The sequence below is a fragment of the Typopeltis vanoorti genome, chromosome 18 (assembly GCF_054136105.1).
Source record: "Typopeltis vanoorti isolate ZY-2024b chromosome 18, IOZ_Tvanoo_1.0, whole genome shotgun sequence".
Taxonomy (NCBI): Eukaryota; Metazoa; Arthropoda; class Arachnida; order Uropygi; family Thelyphonidae; genus Typopeltis; species Typopeltis vanoorti.
Window position 1 is genome coordinate 56,315,232 of NC_143566.1, and position 18,498 is coordinate 56,333,729.

The following is an 18,498-nucleotide window of genomic DNA, read 5'->3' on the forward strand; positions in this document are numbered from 1 at the left end:
GCAAAAAAGTACTTGTGCTTTTTGAAAAATACAACTTTTAGATTAACTAATATTTCAAAAGATGACAGCGAAATGAATTTCTATATGACAAAAATATTAAGCAAAATGCTGTTTGAGTCATTAAATGTCAAACATTTAAAGATGCAATCAAATCATTTTCCAAGATATCATTCCTTCTGAATATTAGTTCCATATAAAATACTCTCCCCCCCCTCACTTCTATAAACAATTGTTTTATTGCATTAGTTGTTCAAAAATCATGGTCTTGGGCCACAACGTTTTTGGAATTTAAAGTGATCACTTCAAAATAAATAAATACTGAAAGACAAAATGTTTTATGTGAAATATACAGTAGCAGCAACTTGTTATGCAGGAGTGATAAGCAGTGTGAATAGCGGTGTTCATTAGAAACATTGCAAGCTTACATTAACCTCCACTCATATTTCACTGAAGCATCAATGGTGTGTGTGTGTGTGTGTGTAAAATGTGAATTTCTTCAGGAAAGCTTTTAAAAAGGCAGTACTTTTCAGGACTAGTTCATCTCATTTTGAGTGATTGAGTGTCATCTACAGCTACATTACATTTTATATCACTACATTATAAATAATCCAAATTTTTATTCTTCCTGTTATTATTCCAGTCTATGCATATTTTTGGTTTTTGTTCTTGTTCCTTTAAAAACATTCCTGTAAGTGTAATAAACTTCTTTTGTTCTCTTCACAAAATATTAAAAATAATGAAAGTAGTTGATACAAAAAATTAGTCAATATAAAATAATAAATACAATTCCATCTAAAAAACAATGTAGCATTGCTAATTGCCTTGTACCATCATCTACCTTAAATTCAACAGTCGTGAAGAAGAAAGAAATCCGAGAACAAAACAATGGCGTCCATTCATGGGGAAAGGGGGGGGGGAGGTAAAACAGAAGAGAATCAACTTTGTGAGGTAGAAAGCACCCTCTTCACTTGGTACCAGCAGGTATGAGCCTCAATATTGCAGCTGATAATATATCTCGAAGAAAAAAGATAGTCTAATTTAGACCCTTCTATTTTTATTAATATTAGAGTGTAAAGTTATGCATTTTGGCATGGTGAGATATCTAATTGAATATTATGATGGGAAACTGCATATACAAAACAGAAGAATATTCTGTTTTGTATATGCAGATGATAATAATTGCAATGTTAAAACAAACACTGATGTATAAAGATATGGAAGTCATTTTGCCTCTTTATAAGGCCTTGATATGACTGCACCTGGACTGCTCTGTGCAGATTTCATCTTCTCATAGGTTTTGGAGGGGATAAAGAAGCTGTAGAATGTAAAAAGTTATAAAGATGATATCGTGATTATGAAATGCAAATTACAAGGATAGATTGAGAGCATGTGGACTGAAGACATTGGTAGACAAGATAAAGAGGGGGGGGGATGATACAATAGAAGTATATAAACTTTTGAGAGGACATTATAGAATATCAGCTGACAAAATTTTTCTTTATATAAAAAGTGAGGGGAGGACAAGGAGGCATTTGTGGAAGTTACGTTTGTGTACAGTTAAGAAAGGGGTGAGCTAGATTTTTTTCTCACAGACCTGTGAGCAAGATATGATTACAAGTGGAATAGTTTGCCTGCTGAAATATGAATGCATCTAGTGTTAAGAGAAGGTATGACAGCTGGTGTGGGTGCCACTTGACTCCCTGGAGTTTTAATAATAATTTTGCATGCAGTTTCAATTATTTTATATTTTTGCTATTTACAGCTAAGTTTAAATTTCAGTTCAAGAAAACTGTTAATTAACTCAAAATGAAATCCTGAGAAACAAAACTGCTCAAGGCATATCCAAGGAGTCCAAAAACTCATCATAGCAGGCCTACATTAATCATTATTAACTCAATGCTGTTCTTACTTGAGATCTGCATAAGAATCCAAACAGATGTATATTTCATTAATTCTTTTATATATATGAGATAACACTTATTTTCATTGCATAAATTATAAAAAATATATGGAAACATTCATGATTAGCATTTATTTCCCAAAAAGATTCCATGTAGCCAACTTTAACATATCAAATCACGAACCTCCTAATATTAATTATAAATTCTCAATTATTTCAAGATAATAAGAAAAGTAATCTTTTATCAATGACTGGAGCAATAAATAGGAAATGAAATTAGTTTAAGTTGCGTGGCATTTTAAATTAGCTAAAATTTTAAGATCTAAATTTTTCTAAAAACTTATTGCATAAACATGTTACTGTAGACAGTGATAACTTCACAAAGTTCACGACACAACAGTATATAGGGGATTAAAAACAGAAAGCGATCACCATGTAGTTTTGAGCAAGATAAAAACTGAAATCTTGTCAAATGCCTTTGAATAGTCCAGCAGTGTTACCAATTAATCATTTCCATTATTCAACTCCATTATCACTTTATTATAAAAAAGTAAGTAAATTAATAAGGCAAGACCTACCCTTCACAAAACCATGTTGTGTCTGATAAAGTATCATATTCCTATCCACCCACTTTTGAATTCTGTCTTTCTCCAATTTGTCCAATACTTTAATCAACACTCCTGAGATGTTGATTGGCTTATAATATGCTACCTCTATCTTTGAGCTTCTTTTAATACATCTCAGGAGTCTGACAAGATTTCACACAGAACTCTGTTGCATAAATTGGAGCAAATTGAGATGGATATGAATCTGGTAATTTGGATTAGAGGGTGGCTGATTGACAGATATCAAAGAGTGGTTTATGAAGAAGTTCAGTCCAGAAGGCAAGTGATGTACCACAGGGCTCAGCACTTGGTTCTCTGTTGTTTAATTTGTATATCAATGATAGAGGAAATGATCTGACAGGAAAGATTCAGTTGTTTGCTGATAATGCTAAACTGGGAAGAGCAATGATAAATGAAGGTGATGCAGAGATCCTGCAGGAAGACTTAAAAGATTAGCAGTAAAAGCAAAGGTAAATGGCTACCAGCTTAATGTAGCCAAGTTAAGATGATGATTTTTGGGAATAGATCACAAGCCGTGCACTATATTGATGGAACTGAGCCACAGAATTAAAGCAGCTAGGGACTTGTGGGTAATTGTGAACAATGAGTTGAAGTTTACAGGGCATACTGCAAAGGTAACCAAAATAGCACATCAAATTATGTGGTTGTGAAGAACATACTAACAAGCAGGAATAGAGAGGTTATTATTCCCCTATATAATACTTAATAAAGCCACAGCTGGACTACTGCATGTAAATCTAAACACACAGATTCTGTTGGGATGAAGAAGTGATGGGGAGAGGATCCAGAGGTAAGTGACAAAGATTGTGCATGGCTACAGAATGCTCCCTATGAGAATATATTGATGATCTGTGGGCTTCAAAAACTAGCTGACAGGTGAAAAAGAGGAGACATGAAGAAGCATTTAAGTTATTAAAGGAGTTTTTATAGAAGTGACACTGTAGACTTCTTTTTCTGTACATGGAAGGAAGGGAAAGAACAATAGGGGATGGGTCATTTTGTGTAAGAGTTTGGTTAGCAAGGATGGAATGGGTTGCCTGGCGTGGTTGTGAGTGCTTCATCGGTGATGAGTTTTAAGGAGAGGTATGATAGGCACATTAGCTTTTTCAATTACAATCTGAATTATTTCGGCAACAACCTAACCAAGTGGCATGTGTTTAACACAGTTGTAATTTGTGCTCTGATTATACTGATTAGAAAACTAGCGAAATACCAACAAGTTCAATAAATTATTTTTTTTTTCTTCTGGTGTTGTTTATGTTGTGAAGCACTAGATTCTACATAAATAAATCAGAATAAGGCTCATAGATTTATTTTTTAAAAAAAATCAGACAAACTTCAACATATTTGCCATCAGTTAGCTGACAAACATTGTCAGGAAAAGTAGTAGAGAACAAACAATAACATCTGAATATGTTAACAATTTTTTCGCTCTCCAAACAAACAAAAAAACACTAGCACCATCATGGAGCCATTACCTTTAGCCATTCTCAACTGTTATTACTATTATAAGAAGGGTGTAACCTCCCTCTCAAAATGTTATATTTGTGTCCACCCATTCCTGAATTTGCATTTAATAAATTTCTTCAATACTTTTACCACCACTCAAGAGCTGCTGATCATTCTATAGTTTGCTACCTCTGTCTTTTGGTTTCCTTTATGACAATGTTTCTCAAAGTGTGGTACACGTTCCCTTAGGGGTATGGCAATAGTCTTCGGGTGGAGGGACAGGGGTATGAGGCACTTTTTTTTTTTCAAAATTTTCAAATTTTTATTACTTTTTTTTGTTTTTTTACATACATATACATATATATATATATATATATATATATCCTTGTCTTCATATTGTTGAGGGTAAATGCAGGTCTCTTTTATAATTAATTTTTCAGTAATTAAAAAAAAAAAAAATAAAGGAAATTTTAAACAAAATGTATCTCCTACTTTAAATTGACTAACCTTCTTTAGGGCTGTGTCTGGCTGATGGCACGGTCGCCTCCCAGTGACTTTAAAAATAAGTCAAAGAGTTAAACCACACAGTCGGAACTCTCCACTAAATTTCAGAATCATTCATATCTTAAAATGTAACGGCCATCAGCAATTCTTTCAAAACCCATATACCCACCTATACATGTATAATTGTGTTTATATCGCAAGTTGTGACAGAGGTACAAGCTGTTCTAAAGACATGGATAATTCTCTCTCTAGATAGATATTAATTACTATTAATATCTATCTTTTGTATTTCTTAAACCCTTTAATATAGAAAACTAGTTAAAAATGGTATGTTTGAAATACACAAGAGAAAACAGTGAAGGAAATGAAAATGATTGTGAGAAAGAACATGATGTATCAGTATCCAATAGTTGTAATGAAAGTAATGAGTATGAGCCATTAATTTATTTTAACACAAATGTTAAAAAATAAATGTCTTTATAATCCATGTTTGAATAAAATATTATTACACCTTCACCCAAACTGCTTTGTTTGATAAGGAATACTTCAGAATATTACAAAAATTCTGAAGTCGTACACAGGGGCTGAAAATTTGGGAAACATTGCTTTATGAAATGGAACAATTCTTCCTTCTATCAATAGTTCCAGAGAGGTTACCAAGATGATTACATGTCTGTAGAATGTCCACTATGAAAACAGAATGAAGGCATTTGGGTTTGCAAATTTTAATTACCAGGCAGAAAAGAGTGGACATGATAGACAAGTTAATGAGTTCCATAAGACAAACAGAAAAGAAAAAAAAAAAATCATTATATGAATAAAAGGGTTACTCCTGGAAGTTCTATAAGAGCGGTTAGTAAAGGATGGGTATTGTGAATAATGGTTAGTGTGAGTAGCCTGTGATAAGTCTTCTGACTCTACAGAGATGCCTGTGTAATGATAATGATTATTATTTATCCCTTCTTTCTATTATAAAGAGTACTATTATATAGTACTCTTTCTTTCATTTCTAGGTTTCTTCATTAACTTCCAGAATATTCTGCCACCTTCCTAATAATTATCTTCTATGTGGATGGGGGCTGGAAAGTTCTGATAAACACCTAGAACAAAAATGATATTAAAGCAATTGATATAACCTTAAGAAAGAACATACTAGTAAGAGTTATGAAGGTAACTTATGTTCTTATATCTTTGTATGTTCTTTCTTGTGGTTATATCAGCTGCTTTTATATCATTTTTGTTCTAGATGTTTATCAGAACTTTCTACCCCCTCCCCCAATATATGCTTACCCAAAGCTTCCCAAGACCTTGTTTAGTTTCTTTTATACATAGTTTAGATTTCTTACATTTTCTTTGTATTCTCTCAGGGCACCTGCTGACTCATTTAGGAACTAGCAATAAGCTTTCTTCTTTTCCAGAACACTGACTATTGAAGTTCAGATTTTTCTATCTTGCAAACCACTTCACTACATGACATCTTGATAGAAACACAATTTTCTTCCAAGTCTGCCACTGTATTTCCAAGATTTGATTCTTGTTTTCAGATCCTTTCATTTTTTATGAACAACATTTCTATGCTGCTGGAACATGATATACAAACAAAAATCAAACAGTTCTTATTCATGATTATTAGCCTTTTTATTTTCTTTTAATGTTCCTCAAACCAACTTTTCTAACAATTTTTTTCCAAAAATTTGTTAGTAGTACCTTCTGTGGGACCATGAATTTAATGACCAATTATTCATTTTTAATTTTCGAGTCAGATCATAGCTTAGTTATTGCCAATATCAAACTGATACTCAAAATTCAAGAGAAGGCATAATTCCAGAGTCAGAGAGATATGGAAAATCCAGCAAGGAAACAGGGAAGGTATATAGTAATGTGCTCAAAAAAAAAGGAACTTTAATCCAGCATGAAAAAAGAACCAGAAGATACAAACGAAGTGGTGTCCACAATCAAAAAGGCAGTGGTGGAGGAACTGATCACAGAGACACAGAGAAGCCAAAGAAGAGATGGATTTCTCAATGGATATTGAAACTAATTCAAGAAAAAAAGAATGTTAAAGATTGGGGAAGGAGATATTCCCTGGAAGTGGAAGAATGGCACAGAGTGAAATGCAATGAAATAAAAAAGATAGGGAGACAAGGCAAATTGCTCAGAGGAACAATTTGCCCAGAATATCAACAAAAACTATGATCAATACATAACAAGAGAAGTATACAAGGTGTTGAGAAATCTCAACAAGAAATAGAACCAAAAGCAAAGAACCATGAAGGTTCTTTGCTTTTGGTTCTATTATATGGTTATATAAAAGAACCAAACCATATTTTATATGGTTATATAAAAGAATCTTGAATACAGATGTGTATTCAAGATGAATACAGAATAATGTATTCATTATTCTGTATTCATCTTATGAATGCAGAATTCAGGGAGGGGAGGGTGACCAAGATACAGTTGCATTCTATATAATAGAGCTTCCCAAACTTCTGGATGTCAGGGCCACCGTTGGAAAAATTAAAATATTACACAGCCCCCCCTCAGAAATAAAACGCAATATACACATATTATTATAATATTTATTGTATTTATATTCAATACAAAACATACACAGCGAATATTGCAAAAATCAAATGAAAATATTACATTTTTAGCATCTTACATAAACATTTGACATGGCACATTATCTCATATTTTTATAGAGATAGATATATTGTTATTGTACATTTGTAGTACAAGCACATGAAACGTAAAATGACTGGTAATAAAGAAAGAATTAAAAACATTAAAGAAGTTTAATAACAATTTAATGTGATGAATGTATTTCAATACTGATACACAAAAAATCAATATCAGGTGAAATATTTGAAACTGCAATTCTTAGATTTCTGCTTTGAAATGAAACTTATATGAATAAGCATATATTTACTAATATTCATTAAGTGCCGAAATATGCAGGAAGCAAAATTTGTGAACCCTCACCAAAGTGTGATTTTTTTTTCATTAAAATATAAAAAATAACAAAAAAGAAATAATAAAAATTAAATACGTTTCTTTTAAGATAAAAAAAAAAATCTACTTAGTTTTAAAACATTTTCAATTTGTTTTCATTATTTCACAGCCCCCCTCAACAAAACCTATGGCCCCCAAAGGGACTGTGGCCCACAGTTTGGGAAGCACTGATATATGGCACAGGGAACAAAGGGGGGGGGGGGGGGGAGAGAGATAATATTGATCAGACTTTTCCTCTGTGATATATTTAGGGAAGAGGATGTAAAAGCAGTAGTGTCTGAAGAGTCACAAAAGTCTCAGGAACAATGAAATCACTGAAAAGAAGCTGAACTATGGTGCAAGATAATGACAGAGGAACTATACCAGATACTATACATACATATATAGCGGATTATACAATGGATCAGCAGGAATTCAATCTTCTGCTACTTCAGGAATAGTCTAAAATCTGTCTTGCTCTCTGACACTGCCATAAGTCATCATCATAATCAAATTCCTGATATATAAACTCAAGGGGTGTACGGGATATGATAGTACAACATGAAAAATTACATCATTACTAACTTCCTATCTGCAATTTTCCTCCAAATCAGTCTGTTACCTATCAAGACTAACATTATCAGATCTAATATTTCTATCTTCTAAGGCACTTTTTACTGTATCAATCCACCTATATCTTGGTCTTCCTCTGGATCTTTTTCCTGCCAACCTGGCAGAGAACACTTGCTTTGCTAATCATTCCTCTCCCATTCTGTTTAAGTGACCATACCATCTGAGATTAGCTCTGATGCATTCCTGGATGCTGACAATGTCAAGTTCTTTCCTAATATTCTCGTTTTTAATATGATATTGCCAGTGATGCCATCTGTTCACGCCTCTAATCTTTCTCAGGACTCTCGTATCTGTGGTCTCTAGTCTTTGGTCAAATGTTTTACTTCTGACCCAGCTCTCAGATCCATAAGTTAAAACTGGTTTGAACATTGTCTTGTATACAGCTAATTTAGTGTTCCGACTAATTCCTCTCTTATTCCATATGAATTTATTCAATTGACTTCCTACAATACCAGCTTTGTTGATTCTGTTGTCTATTTCCATATTTAATTTACCATCTTCACTAAAAATCGTGCCTAAGTAGATGAAATGTTTTACTCCATTCTATAGGTTCTCCATTCACAATGCAGCTGATATTTTCAATGCTTCTGCCTATTTTCATTATCTTTGTCTTGTTATTGCTGACCTTCATACCATATCAATCACAACAGTTATTCAATTTAATCAGGGAATCTTGCAGACTAGTAGTGGATTTATTTAGAAGTATAACATCATCCGCATAAAGCAAAGAGCTGACATTAACATCTCCAATTTTGATATCAGGTTTAATACCACTTTCCTTCATAATGTGATCCATATAGATAACGAATAACAGAGGGGATAACGTACATCCTTGTCTGACACCAGATTTAACATTAAACCACCTTCCTGTACTTCCTTCAATTCTAACTGTTGACTTACAACTCAAATAAAGACTAAGTATTGCTTGATATAATGTCCCACTGACACCATATAACTGCGTTTCGAATAGCTTCTCTCTTGGCACCTTCTCCAGGTCTACAAAACTTAAATAAAGTTCCTTGTTATATTCCCCCTGCCCTCAACTATTTCTAGTAAAGTGAAAATTTGATCCTGACAGCCTCTATTTGGATTGAATCCAACTTGTTCTCTGCCAAGCTTCTCTTTCATAATCCTTCTCAATCGTTTCTCAAGTATACTGGCATAAATCCTATCAGGAACACTCAGTAGAGAAACACCTCTGTACATTATGGAAAATTATAGAGACAACTACCATGTTAGAGAAAAACTTTAGTTTAATATAAACCAAAATCAACTCGATGTTTTGACCTTCATATCAAGGTCATCATCTGGAGCATACACATATATATGCGTATATATATATATAAATATATATATATGTGTATGCTCCTTGTTTTTTTAGCTTGTTTCTCTCTCTCTCTCTCTATATATATATACAGAGAAACAAGCTGCACTAAAATCTACATGGTTTGCTAATGTTACTGACCAATCATTACAACAATTATTGGCCTAACTCCTGGTGAAAAAGGGAAAAAAAAAAAAACTTTACTACAAAGCTAGAGTCCTATTATTATTATTATCTATTGGGTTACAATAGTTAATAATAATAATACTGAGTATTCCTGATAGGATTTATGTCAGTATACTTGAGAAACGATTGAGAAGGATTATGAAAGAAAAGCTTCGTGAAGAACAAGCTGGATTCAGTCCAAATAGAGGCTGTCAGGATCAAATTTTCACTTTACGACAAATAGCTGAAGTCGTGGGAATATAACAATGAACTTTATTTAAGTTTTGTAAACCTGGAGAAGGTGCCAAGAGAGAGAAGCTATTCGAAATGCTACAGTTATATGGTGTTAATAGGGCATTATATCAAGCAATTCTTAGTCTTTATTTGAGTTGTAAGTCAGCAGTTAGAATGGCCGTGTGGTTAGCCTAGTGGTTATGCGCTTTGCAACCATATGCCTGAGGAAAGAGTGTCCTAGGTTCGATTTCCTGTCGACAATGTGAGGAGCTAAAGGATCTTCCTCGGCTATAGCCAAGTTAGCCAGTCTTGTGCATGGACAGCAGGGTTTTTCCAGCAGTTTATCTGGGGTTTTTCATCCCGCAAGCAGGCAAACCGGCCGGGAACACACGGACCTACAGCCATAAAAACCCTCCATGAGGGGTCTCAACTCGCTCCAGTAGGGATGGGGGAGAAATAAGGAGGAAACTCCATACGAATAAATAAATAAAAATAAATCTAAAGTAATGCTTTAGATGGTCTTCAATGATGCACCTACTTGCCTTTAAAGTTGTCACCGATATGTGGACCTTGCAAAGAAGTACTCTGAAATTCAATAGCATTGAATTACCTACTCCTGCTGCGCTTTTCAATGTTACATACTGATGGATTGTATTTCTGCATGTGCTTTTGTATCCAGAGTAATGTGTGGCACATCGATATCCCTTTAGAGTATACAAAAAGGTCGCAGGAAAGGAGGGAATGGTTTTTATGAAAAACCATGATTTTTTTGTATTTTTTTTTTTTTTTTTAAAAATCATGGTGCTGTATAACTATTTCATTGAACTAAACATTTTTATCAGTCACAACTGACATAAAAATATATATATATATAAATTTTAATCAGTCTAACGATATGGTAAAATCTGTATATCACTCTCCCACACATGCCACTTTCAAAAGTATTCAGACAATATCACAAACAATAGTGATATACAAAGCAGTCCTAAAAGTGCACACAGGCAAGACATATCAACTTATTTCAAATGAGTTATGTTGGGCAAAATGACTTTCAGGGTGATTTTTACTGCTATTGCTGGTAATCTTCAGTGGAGGCCAGTGCAGGGCAACTGCAACCAATGAACCAGTTCTGATGTTTTAGAAAGAGAGAGAAAGAGAGAGACAATAACAATACAACAGTGAAGAAATAATCTGGTATAACAATGTAATTATAGATAGGTAAATAGTCAACAAACAGTCATAAGGATGCAACATTGTCACACCAAACATAACAGCAATATGAGTTGGTATATTTAGAATTTATATTGGAGCAACTAAGATGGATGAGCTGCCACTGTATTATATAAATTAATTCTCTGTGTTCTGAAACTGGATTGTCTTTTATGAAATGGAAAAATAATTGTTTCCAAATCAAAGCAAAATCCTGCTACTTTGTTCGAGGTGAATTAACTTAGTCTTGGACAAAAAAGCCTAGAAAAAGCTCATCTGGATAAGTCACGTTGTGTTTTCCTCAAGTTCTAACAGCTTTTTTTAGAGAACACCTACAGATTATAACCTACTGGCATGTATCATTCCAGAGGTATAGCTATAAAAGGATATTCTGTTTAGTTCATGACCTAAAGCACAAGTTTAAGACCAAATTGCATGTCAAAGACATGAATGGAGCAAAACTAAGAGAAGAGGTAGGAATCAAAAACAGATGAAAAGAGTACTGTGAAAAATTTTACAGCAAGAGAATAAGGAAATCTGGAGGAGCTCTCTCACCAAGAAAATTTCAATTTGGAACCTCCTCCACTTAAAATTTCAACCTGAGGTTGAAAGGGCAATTAAACAGCAGCTTAACAACAATAAGGCACAAAGTGCAGATGAAATTCAAAAAGAGTTAAGGCCACAGGGAATGGAGAGATAAGAGTGTTTCATAAATTGATTACAAGAATATGAGAGACAGAATCATGGCCAAGAGATTGGAAGATGTCAGTTTTCATACCACCGGCCAAGAAGGTAGATATGAAGGATTGAAACAACTATAGAACTATTAATTTAATATCTCATGCAAGCAAGATTTTATTAAAAATCATTCTATATAGGATTGAGTCCAAAGTTGAGGCAGAGATGTCTGAGGAACAAGCAAGTTTTAAAAAAGAAAAGGATACCAGAGATCAGATTCTTTGCCTTAGACAGATAACTGAAAACTGTAAAGAATTTAGACTCCCTATGATAATATATTTCATAAACTACGCCAAAGATTTTGACTGTGTTCAGCATATGAAACTGTGTGAGATAATAAAAATAATGGGGAGTCTAAATTCTTTATACTTTTCAATCAGGTTGATTGAAAAGTATTATCAGGTGGATAGCTAACTTGTACAGTGAGCAAGAAGTCATGGTGTTAGATTAACTGATTGGCAAGGGAGTTAGGCAAGGTTGCCTACTTTCTCCTCATCTGCTTAGTATGCATGCATCACTGAATGAGCTTAGCATAGAAACTGGATAGTACTCTATCATCAGCGCACCTCAGTAATCTGAGGTATGCAGATGATACAGTACTCCGTTGTAATGACAAGGAAGAACTAGGACAAATTCTTTGAGAAAGTTCATGAGATCACTAAGAACAGAGGACTTAGATTTAATCCTAGCAAGACAAAAATTATGGTTCTCAAAGGAAATATATGCAGGGAAGATCCTGGGAAACAAGTGTACCTTAACAGAGAAAGAAACGAATTGCTGTTCAGAAGACATCAGAAGAAGATTAGGAATGGCTAAAACAACACTCAAAGATTTGTCTAAAATCTGAAAGGAGGAATCTATCCCCACAGCAACAAAGCTGAGGATTCTAAATGCAGATGTTTTTTCCCAACAGTGACTAATGGATGTGAGACTTGGAATCTAAAGATATCTAACAGGAAAAATATAGTCACTTTTGAGATGTGGTGTTACAGAAGACTGTTAAGGATGTCATATACTGAAAGGCAGTCAAATGAATGGGTGACAGAAAGGACTGGTAGAACTTTAAGACTCATTAAAGTTCCTGCAAAAAGAGGAAGGAGGTAGATCCTCAATGAAATGGATAGTGTAAAGATGAAGCCTCCACAAAAGTTTACAACAAGACCACATGGCAAGGAATGGTATGGCACATCACTAAGGGATGGAGTGACCATACAGCATCCATCTGATGATATTCAATGAATAGATGGATGGATGTATTAATCATAGTGGTAAAAATCCTGATGATAAAGTCCAAAGCATATGAAGTAATCCATCACCACACTTCATTATATACTGATGTATTGATGTACATTTTCATTAAGTGACATATACAACTGACAATGTATTGATTTAATCATTTTCTAACAATTTCTTACTACTTTATAATTGGATAATTCTTTGGAAATCCTTGTGGGTGCCAAAAGGATAATTCTCTGTGCCATAATGCACGGCCTTTAGATAGAAAATCAGAGAATAACATTATATGATATTGCCTTGACTGCTAGAGAATACATAGTTCAAGTCTCATAGGACATTGTGGAATGAGCTATTATGATAAATCGACCTGCAATCAACATGCAACTGTAACACGAAATACTATCTGCTATCAAATATTGATATGTCTTCCTAAAAGTACCGTGGTGATCAAGTCAGGATGTAGACCAGACGTTATTTTCTAAACAAATACTTCTTTGATATCTACTGTTTGCCCACACACACACAAAACAAACAAACAATAAATAAATAAAATGTTCCTTTAAAAGACTTCAAATAATCACTTACAACTGCAGGAAGCAGCAATTTGCAATCCTGAGAGAAAAATTTCTGAGATTTTCGAACAACATACTTTTCTAAGGGAATAGATTTTCCAGCCAATCTCTGTTTCAAACCTGGAACTTTTCTGAAATGTAAGTGATTTTCATAGTAAGATATCTACAAAATCGTTATTTTCAAAATGGTGATTTTTTTTTCTTGCAGACAGTGCCTTAAAAGTGTAACTTAGCACCCACACAAAAATAGTTGCCGTTTGTTTTATTCTTTGACTGTGCACTGTGCATTCATGTATTGACAGAAAGTAAACAAACAATAATTTTAATGCTTCCTTTAGAACAGGGGTCTCCAAACTATGGCCCATGGGTCAGATGCAGCCTGCGATATGATTTTATCTGGCCCGCCAATTGGACTAATTTTTCAATAAGAATCCGCAAAAAAAAACATGGGGTGCTGATAGATTTCAAATGCATTAATTAAAATTGTGTTCAAAATATATTCCCGAATAGCAAAATGTAACCGTAATCCAAGTTACGGTCTTTCTGACTGTAAAAGGTCGGTTAAAATGGACTAACAAAGAAAAAAAATTTTAAAGAATTCAAAACGAAATAAAAAAGTTACATCCGAATAAACTTTTTTTTATCAACAAAAAAAACTTATGTCGCACGAAATAAGAACATTTAAAAAAGTCGGTAAAAACATAATTAAAATGAACTAACAAGCAAAAAACGAAATAAAAACAAAAATTTCCCGATCTGTATTCATTGACAAAAAACTCGAAGTTATACGAAATTAAAAAAAAGTTACATGTAACTTGTCAGTGTATATTCAGTTGAAAAACTAACGACTAGCAAAAATTTGCTGATAGTGTTCGTTGTAATTAATATACGATAATTTAATCTCACATACTCTGTAATCAGTTTTTATCTGCTTTCAATAAAACTCATATATCTAGTTCTAGAGTTTTTATTACTATGGCCTGCCGAACAGTGCTGAAGTGCCCAATGTGGCCCTCACGGCGAAAAGTTTGGAAACCACTGCTTTAGAACAATGAAATTTAAAAGTCACACTTTTAGTAACAGGAATTTACTCAGGTATTCTAAGAACCTGCTACAGAATATTACATTATATTGATAACCTCATAGAAAAAACTTCCCAGAGAAAAAACTCCAAAATTGTAATGACTGTTTTAGTGAATGATACAATATGAGCCCAAACATTAAGTAATAATTCTAGTAGTCCACTGATATTATGGCTAGCTTGTTCAGGAATAAGCTAAGCTAACTAAATTAAGTTACTACAGTGAGAGTAGAGTTAAATATCCAACCATGTAACAGAAAAAAGGAGATAATACAAAACACAACATTATTGGGACCAAGATAAAAAGCATCATATTTCCTACAAAGATTGCATACAAAAATTCAAAGAAGCCATAGAGATAACATACACCCACATGCATAATAACAAAAACCAAGGCTGATTCCTAACTATATGTGATCAGACTTATACACTTCGATGTGAAGAAAATGGGATAAATCTCATTATGTGCTTCAGGAATAAGTTAACAGCTGAACTGTTAACTTATTCCTGAAGAAGCTGGTCATAGCACCAGAAAGACACATATTGTGTCATTTCTCTAAACACAATGAATAACAATCAGGAATCTCCATATGAATGTGATACATGTTACAGTATGCTGTACTGGAGTTGCCAACAGTCAGTTAATTTTCATAACCACATTTAAAATTCAAAGAAGGCTAACCTTTTTGTATACCTCTCTCTCTCTTTCTCAAATACATATATACATAGTATATGCTCTCAGGATTAATTACTAATTCCCTTCTTAATCAACTCATGTTGTAAAAGTCTACTAGTAATACTAACATGGAACTAGAGAGAGAGAGAGAGAAAGAGAGAGAGAGAGACCAATTCCAAAATAAGTAAGAATGAATATTTTCAGCCTATCTTTATTAAAAAGCTAATAATCTATGAAGAAAATACTTGTGTCAAAATCTTCATTCATATATAATTACTCATCGTAAATATTTTATAATATTTTAGAGTTTTTATTTTAACCTATAATACTAGAACACCGGAGCATCAAAAGCATGTAAAATGGACAAGCTGCAGGTGAGGATGGTTCTAGCTGAGTTTCTAAAAGCCTGTGGGGAAGTGATCTACAAGATCTTGGCAAAATGTTTAACCATGCATGAAGAAAATGACATAAAGGGCAAAGTTCGCTGTTATTTCTGATGCACAGAAAACGTAAAGTACAATTGACAAAAACTTGAACAATTGATGCATTAGTCTACTAGTGGTGATTTACAAAGTGTTTACAAAAGTCTTGGCTCATAGAATTTATGCAATGCTAGACCTTGCACAGCCAAAAAGAACAGGCAGGTTTTCCAAATGACTTTAGCACACCTGTCCATACTCCAATTGGAAAACAGACTAAATGGTGTAATGAATGCCAACGACCATTTATGTCTTGGTTTTATTGTGCAATGCTTAAGGCACTATAAAACCAACAGGTGGAGGAGATATATATATATATAAGGACTATCAAATCGGCATACACTAATACAACAGTAGCAATTCATTTCAATGGAAACATATCTAATGTGGAAATACATAGGTATAAGGCAAGGGCAACACAATATCTCCAAAACTATTCAAAGCATGTTTAGAAGAAATATTCAAACTTCTTGATTGGGAAGAAAAGGTCTGAAGATAAATGGGAAATATTTAAGTCATTTATGCTTTGCAGATGAACAATTATCTTTACTTCAAGTTTCACATGAACTACAGACTCATATTTGAGAACTCCAAATTGCTAGCAAAAACAGCTGGCTTAAAGATAAACCATAAAGAAGACCCAAGTTATTTTCAATAGCTATGTGCAACCAGAAATAAAAATCAAAGACAATGAAACCAAAGAAGTGAATCGTTACATATACTCAGGATAATGGATATCAATGGATCAAAATACCATGGAAGATGTCAAAGGACAAATAATGGCTTGGACAGAAAGCAACTGGAAAATTACGGTCAATATTCAAAAGCAAATTATCACTATGCCTAAAAAAGAAAAGTTTTGAAATAATACATGCTCCCTATATTGACATTTTGCTTTGAAACAGGATAATAAACACAAAGAAAACTAAGAACAACACAATTTAGTATGGATCACAAAAGAATACTTAGCTCAGAAATGAAACTACATACATATCATGACATTAAAGAAAGAGTGAAATGAAACATCTGAAGTGGCAGAGGATTGGACATTGCTTGAAGACAAGACCAACAATAGGCAAAAGAAGTAATGGAAATTCCATTGGAGGAAAAATGACCAGAACACTGAACATAATCATGATGGATTTGCGAATTCATCAGATTTGCAGGAGTGGTATAGGGAAGAAAAGCCACTAACAGTCAGAGTAATTTTGGAAAGATTTATCAAGCAGTGGATTGATAATGGCTGACAATGGCTAAACACTCAAACACCAATTAACTAATAAAATTTTCATTGATAAATGGAATTAGTTACACACATAATGTGGTATCACAAGTATGTGTATCATACATATCAGATTAACATAGTCAATATTATTTTACTACACTGCACTAGGTTTGAATTACATTCGATTTAATTTAATTTGTTAGAGATTTAGGATGGCTCTGTTAACTTCTTACACATAAAACAACACTTTAAATTTCAGTGTTCTGAATGAAATAAATTCATATCCTTACGTTTTTTTAACCAGCAGTATTTTCTTTTTTTTTATCTGTCAATATATACCTCCATACACAAAACAAACAGCAGAATGTGGTCACCTTTTAATTTTTTTTCATGCATCTCCCACCCATGAAAGATTGTAAACTTGTAGTATATCTGCAACATAGGTAGACTAAGGATTTTTTTAAATAATTTTTTTATTTATTTATTTTTGTATTTTTTGACATGTCTACAAATCCTGCTAGAAAGACCCAATAAAGAACTTTTTCAAGTCATTTGAGGTCTCCAAATAAGTAAGTTGGTGGTCTCATGAAAGGCAATGAAATTCATTTCTCACCTAAAGACAATCACAAACATCCATGCCCACAGCTTGCTGGAGAGAAAGTACATTAACCAATCTAACCAATCAATCTAATTCTAAGAGCCATGTTTCATAATTATATTTCTTAACCAATGAAGCTAGATTCTACAATATGGTGGAAAAAAAAAAAAAAAAACCTGAATAACTATAACAATATATGTTATAAAGTAAAGATTTATTAGCAAAGAAATACATGTTTACACATGATATCTCTACATCCATAACCATCAGTGAAATCTCGGTCAAAGCATTAACAACAGCGGATACAGCAGATTATGTGCTCGAAAAATGGGCACCTTGTCTTTCAAGATAGGTTTCACTGCATGCAAAGATTCTCTGTCATCTTGGAGAACAAGGGTTGGGATAGCTGAACAAATCATGTAATTTCATCCCTTAGTTCATCAAGGTTTGAATGCAGGTCATGGTAGAATACCCATTCCTTCAACATACCCCAAACAAAGGCATCAAGTGATGTCAGATCAGGAGAACGTGAAGGGTAAGAGAATTCTGTAAACCTCAAAATGAGCCTCCCAGGGAAGTGTTCTGATAAATGGGCTCTGGGATCAAGTAACGTGCGACAGGTTGCTGTGTAATGTTGGAATACCTGTGCACAAAATGTAATGTTTTTTGTATGACACATTCTATGCAAATCCTTGGGTAAATGGAACCAACACATTCTCGATGTAGCGCTCACTATTCAAGGTCATGGTTACACCACCCTCTTCAATGAAGTAGGACCCAATTATGCCATGGCCAGAAAGCACAAACCATGCATTGACCCTCTCACTGTGAAGAGATTTCTCTTGGACAAATTCAGGT

At 33.7% G+C, this 18,498-nt stretch overlaps 1 protein-coding gene across 1 annotated transcript in view; it reads right to left on the reverse strand.

Moving 5' to 3' along the window:
- The window catches only part of LOC150096684 (tetratricopeptide repeat protein 39B-like), a 300,955-nt gene that overhangs the window by 63,297 nt on the left and 219,160 nt on the right, over positions 1-18,498 (reverse strand). Inside the window, exon 13 of the mRNA XM_090408472.1 lies at positions 13,595-13,712. Within this exon, the coding sequence (XP_090264598.1) occupies positions 13,595-13,712 (118 nt within the window). The remainder of the gene's footprint in view (positions 1-13,594; positions 13,713-18,498) is intronic.